Here is a 5,869-nt window from a genome sequence, read left to right as displayed (position 1 = left end):
AGCTCCAGGCTCCATGTGGCTTGTCAACAGGAATGTCTTGCAGGAAGAGTGTCTCAGTGGCAGGAAAGGGAAGGCATCGAGCAGTTAGTTATGTGTCCATTTGTCTGTCCATGATTCTCAGCGATTTGACAGTGCTGTGGTGATGTAGTCATCCTCCACTTTGTGAGTTGACGTGGTCATCCTCCGTAAAGCTAATTTCACATAACAACCTGGTCTTTGGAACCCCTAACTATGTCCATAAGTAAGGAATCTATGTAGTGACAAATTGCTACAGATTTGTAAGAGTTTCACCAGTGAACTCTTATCTTTATGTGATTTTTCTTTTATTTTTTAAATAAAATTTTATTGTAGGCAAGACTTTACACAGCAACTTAGTTCCCATTTAACAATTTTTATACATTTTGTTCTGTAACCTTGGTTACAATTTTCACAATGTCGGCCAATGGTTTCAGAAACTGAGATACTGCTCCTCTGTCTCCAGGCGGGTCCACCCACATGCAGAGATCCCATATACCCAAGCTATACCATGGTTCAAAACAAAATTGCATTTATTTGTAATTAGAAATAAATATTTCACAATATGTAATTGCATATTGTTTTTGTGATTATTCACTATGCTTTAATGATGTTTAATTTGTAATGATGAAAATACATCCTGCATATCAGATATTTACATTACGATTCATTAACAGTAGCAAAATTACAGTGATGAAGTAGCAAAGAAAATTAATTTATGGTTGGGGGTCACCACAACATGAGGAACTGTATTAAAGGGTGGTGGCCTTAGGTGGACAACCACTGCCCTGGATGCTACTAATGTCTGGCCAAAAATGCTACTAATGTTCAATGAAAGAATGTATAATTCTGTATTATATTGCCATAAGTGGAATCAATGAAAGTCTAGATTCTGACTATTATTCCTAAGACTGCATTTCGATGATATCTTGGGGTTTTCATTTTGCTTTGCCAGTGTTGTGGCTTTTGGGGCAAGAAGGGAAAAGGAGTGGGTAAAGGTAAAGTAAATTGAATACTTAGTTTCAGTTAGCTGGAGGCCACTGAGAAATGGTACCTAATTTGTTTAATTCCTGTAAATATTACCTTCAGACTCGGGAACAATGGCTGATGTAATGGGTCTCTTGTTTTACTTTTCAGTGAGGTGCTGGCTGAGGAGTCCATATTATGTCTCCAGAAAGCCCTGAATCACCTTCGGGAAATATGGGAATTAATTGGGATTCCAGAGGACCAGCGGCTACAGAGAACTGAGGTTGTAAAGAAACATATCAAGGTAAGTTATCCATGTGAGACATAGTAGCACGGGCACCTTTGCATTGGGACAGGGGTGAGTGTGTTGGTGACTCATCTAAGAGAACACATTTTGGTCACCAGGACTAGAGTACAATAAATAGGGCATCCTAATTTTTGTTTTTAAATTCTTTCTTGAGATTAGGGAATTGTGTGGGTTTTAAGTTTTATTGGCATGCAATCCACATATCATACAATTCAATAGTTCAATCATATCAAGAATAATTATAGAATCATTACTACAATCAATTTTAGAACTTTTTTTATGGCTAAATCATCTTTAAAATGAGTTGTATAGTCACAATCAGTTCTAGTGCTCACACCCCCCCACCCCTACATCCCCTGTAAACTCTTGCGTCAGTTAACTGTATGCATCCACTCCTTCTGTGCTTCACACACTGGGAAACCAACAGAAACAATAACAAAATGAAATAAAGTGGTAAGGATAAAATAATAATAATATAAAGATAAAACTACAAATAATGAATGAGTAAGATAGAACCAGACCACCATCAGTATTTTAAAAGCCAGGGATGGAACTTTTGTCATGGAACAATCAAGAGATACTTTTGCATCTAGAACAAATTAAGGTTGGGTTGACCCAAACTTTTATGAGTTTCGCTTTCTCCTTTTGTAGGATCTCCTGGATATGATGATTGCGGAAGAGGAAAGCCTGAAAGAAAGGCTCATCAAAAGCATCGCAATCTGTCAGAAAGAGCTGACTACCCTGTGTAACGAGTTACATGTGGAGCCAATTCAGGTACACATCTGGCAGCTTCTAGATCTCAGGGGAACCAGAAGTCTGTGTAAGGAAGGGGCTTAACTCGGATGGAGGCAGAGATGGGTAGTCTGCTTGTCGGCGTGGTGCTGCACGGGAGCAATGTTCAGACTGACCACCTACATAATGAGTTCACTCAATGGTGTTCACCAATGACAAGGGTGCCACTGTCGAGACGTAAGCAGCTAATACAGGTTGTAAGGATTTGATCACAATGAAGCTTCATCTTGCTACCCATTTATTTTCTGGGTAGGGCACATTATATTTGAACTCTGACGAATAGTTACGGACAGATGGTGGTGGTTCTATGTTCTTTTCTTTTGTCTGAAAGAAAAATGAGCTACCCAGGAAGCAAAAGTGACCAGTGCTAAAAGGAGGTTACCTAAACCTCTGTTTTTCAGGCTTTTTCTTTACCCAGGAGCTGCGGCCAGATAGTGGCCTACCCATAAACCAGGACAGTGGCTGCTTCAGCAGAAATGTGCCAGGAGAGCATGGTCAAGTTCTGAGCATGCCGTGATTGTATGTGCCGAGAGCTCAGACGTCACAGTCTTGTGGAACAAGGGTCCCAAAACAGCTCTGGTGTGAACCAGTGAAAGTAGAGTCGGGATCGTAAATTCAGACAAACATGGAGCTTGGAAAGAGAACAGAGTAGATGTTGGCGCAGGGCAGCACATGATGATCGAGACAGCAGAGTTCCCGAGTCTCTCTTCTGACAGTAGACTGGGCTACCTCGATGAGTCAGCCTAGGAGGGAGAACACCTTGAGAAAGGTGAGCTTCTAGTCTTTGTCTAGATTTCTAACTTGCAATATGAAATTGGATAAGAAGTTAGGTGTACAATGGTTCGACTCCTTGAAGTTACATGAAAGTTCTCAGTTAACAAGTGTTGAATAAAAAAGAATAAACCTATCAGTGGGTTTTAAAATATTTGTGGGAAAAAGCTATTCTCTTTAATTCCATTTTCCACAAACTTTTTGAAGCTCCCTCATAAAAAAACAATTGTCACTCCCCCCCTCCCCCCATTACTATGGTGATACCAAACTGCTGAGGAAGATTATTAGTAGGATGAGTAGTTAACTATAAGCTTAGTGTACCTTACAGGGAGCGCAAAGCAACTTTTGCAGGTAGTTTTCACCTCTTATGGAAGTACCATACCCTGGTACCTTTCCTTAAGGGAGACCTTCCTCAAGGGACCCTCTTTGTGCCATAGCTACTCGCCATTTACTGCCTTCTTGTACAAGTAACTACACACCCCCATGTGCGCCCAGTCTCTCCTTGCTTTGAAGAGGGAGGTCTGCTTGGAGTCCAGTAGCAATGGTATGTTGTCTTCCACAGGAAGAAGGAGACACGACCATTTTGCAACTAGAAAAGGATTTGCGCACTCAGGTGGAATTGATGCGGAAACAGAAAAAGGATCGAAAACAGGAACTGAAACTCCTTCAAGATCAAGATCAGGAGCTGTGTGAAATTCTGTGCATGCCCCCCTATACCATAGATAACACCTTAGTTCCCAGCCTAGAAGAGCTGAACCAGTTGAGACAGCACGTGGCCAATCTGCGGGAAACCAAGGTACAGTGCCTGCATTCATCCTTCCTCCAAGGCCCTTTGACTTTGTTCTAGGAATCAGGTTTATCTTGTCTTCTAGGCAACTAGACATGAGGAGTTTGTCAACATCAAGAGACAGATCATACTGTGTATGGAAGAGTTGGACCACACCCCAGACACAAGCTTTGAAAGAGATGTGGTGTGTGAAGATGAAGATGCCTTTTGTTTATCTTTGGAGAATATTGCAACACTACAAAAGTTACTACGGCAGGTACTGGGCTGAGCTCTCCACGCACAGTACACGCGGTTTGGGGAAATGACAGGATGATAGGTTTTTCCTTTGTGCTTTAAAAATGAGTCCGTATGGGTTTAGAAAATGAGTGTGGGTAAAGGTAATACATGGGATTTCTACAGATAGTGATTTTTAACAAAAACAAAAATAAATTCTATGTAGCCCCAATAGTATGAAATTAAATCTGGATGAAAAATAGTCGTTTTAAGTAGCCTGGTGTTTAATTGTGAAAAAAATTGCATTAGAAACTTGAATCGTACTCTTGGGTCCAAGACTCTTCATCTTTCCCGTTTATGTTCAGAAACCATGGAAACACAACATTTCACACTCACAAAATGTTTCCTGGCAATCCCTGCCGAGAGTAACAGCTTTCTCCATTGCAGCTGGAAGTTCGCAAATCACAAAATGAAGCTGTGTGTGAGGGACTGCGGGCACAGATCCGAGAGCTTTGGGAGAGATTGCAAATACCTGCCGAAGAGAGAGAAGCAGTGGCCACAATTATGACTGGGTCAAAAGCCAAAGTCAAGAAAGCGGTGAGAAAACCCCATAGGTGCTGGGGCAGTAGTCCGCAAGGGTTTTCGAATGTCAAGTCTGGATGGTTTACCAGCTTGCGGCAGGCCTCAGAAAAGGGTGGCAGTAGCCTACTCATCTGTCTATTGTGCATGTGCCCAACATTATCATTGTTCACATAGCGTTGACTTTCCTCTGTGGCTTTGTTGTAATTTTCCTAAACAGCAGTTAGCTTTTCAAAGCAAATGTGAATGTGAAAGTGTATTAGACACCTTTTCATAGGTTTTTTCCTTTTAGTTGCAATTAGAAGTGGATCGGTTGGAAGAACTGAAGATGCAAAATATGAAGAAAGTGATTGAGGCAATTCGAGTGGAACTAACTCAGTTCTGGGACCAGTGTTTTTACAGCCAGGAGCAGAGACAAGCTTTTGCCCCTTATTATGCTGGTTAGTACAGACTTTCACCAGGGAGTATTTCTCTTCTGACCAAGTCATTTGGTGTAAATTGCCACACCTGCACAAATAAGTATTTGCAAATGATGTGGGGAAATATAGGTTCTCTTGCTTTCTGAATTAATATCTCACTGTAGCCTGAGCTGAAAAGCTCAAGTTGACTATGCTAGGTACAATATTAAACCCTTACTAGTACTGTCTCAATTACATTTTATGACAATATCACGTACTCCCTCAATACAAGAACACTTTGCTCGACTAAACGGACATTCTGTGATACCCACCTTCCCGACATGATAGCTGAAGACAAACGTGTGCATAAGCAAATATGGTGAAGAAAGCTGATGGTGCCCAGCTTTCAAAAGATATAGCATGTGGGGTCTTGAAGGCTTGAAGGTAAACAAGCGGCCATCTAGCAATAAAGCCCACAGGAAAGAAGCACACCACTGGATAATTGATGAAATAAGAAAATTACAATTTTAAATTCCTTGAAATAAATGAGGATAAAAATACAATATACTAAAACTAGAACATAGTAAAAACTGCTACCAGAGGTCAATTTGCTAAGCCTTCCAGTATAATGTGGAATAGATGTGGTGATAACTGGATTGTCTGGTTCCTGTGCCCAAGGGGAATTCTTTCCATTTCTTCTCATGTGGAAGATGGCTGTTATTTTGAATATGTGGACTTCACTGTGTTAAGACATACTCCGTGTTTTCCTGTATTCTTGAGTGTATTTTTTTAAATCAGGAATGAGTGTTAGATTTTATCAAATGCCTTTCGTGCATTGATTGATATGATTATGTGGGTATTACCTTCTGTTTAAATGGTGGCTTACATTGATTGTTTTTCTAATGGAAGGTTTAGCCAAAGACAACAACAAAAATCAGAGAATCCAAATAAACAAAAAAGTAAAATAAAAAAAAGAAAGAAGCACACCAGCCTGTGTGATTGAGATAGTTTATTGTGCCAGCCTGGCCGATAAACACAAGT

General features: G+C 40.5%; 1 protein-coding gene across 3 annotated transcripts in view; it reads left to right on the top strand.

Moving 5' to 3' along the window:
- PRC1 (protein regulator of cytokinesis 1) overlaps nucleotides 1–5,869 on the top strand; it is a 39,290-nt gene that overhangs the window by 18,687 nt on the left and 14,734 nt on the right. For all 3 annotated transcript variants that reach the window (XM_045286274.1, XM_030884475.2, XM_030884474.2), the window contains exons 2-7: nucleotides 1,153–1,285; nucleotides 1,940–2,062; nucleotides 3,414–3,647; nucleotides 3,724–3,894; nucleotides 4,299–4,448; nucleotides 4,723–4,870. In XM_045286274.1, the coding sequence (XP_045142209.1) occupies nucleotides 1,153–1,285; nucleotides 1,940–2,062; nucleotides 3,414–3,647; nucleotides 3,724–3,894; nucleotides 4,299–4,448; nucleotides 4,723–4,870 (959 nt within the window). The remainder of the gene's footprint in view (nucleotides 1–1,152; nucleotides 1,286–1,939; nucleotides 2,063–3,413; nucleotides 3,648–3,723; nucleotides 3,895–4,298; nucleotides 4,449–4,722; nucleotides 4,871–5,869) is intronic.

The sequence above is a fragment of the Echinops telfairi genome, unplaced genomic scaffold, assembly GCF_000313985.2.
Source record: "Echinops telfairi isolate 266 unplaced genomic scaffold, ASM31398v2 ScPeMD7_7;HRSCAF=31, whole genome shotgun sequence".
Lineage (NCBI taxonomy): Eukaryota > Metazoa > Chordata > Mammalia > Afrosoricida > Tenrecidae > Echinops > Echinops telfairi.
This window is presented reverse-complemented; position numbering and strand designations above follow the sequence as displayed.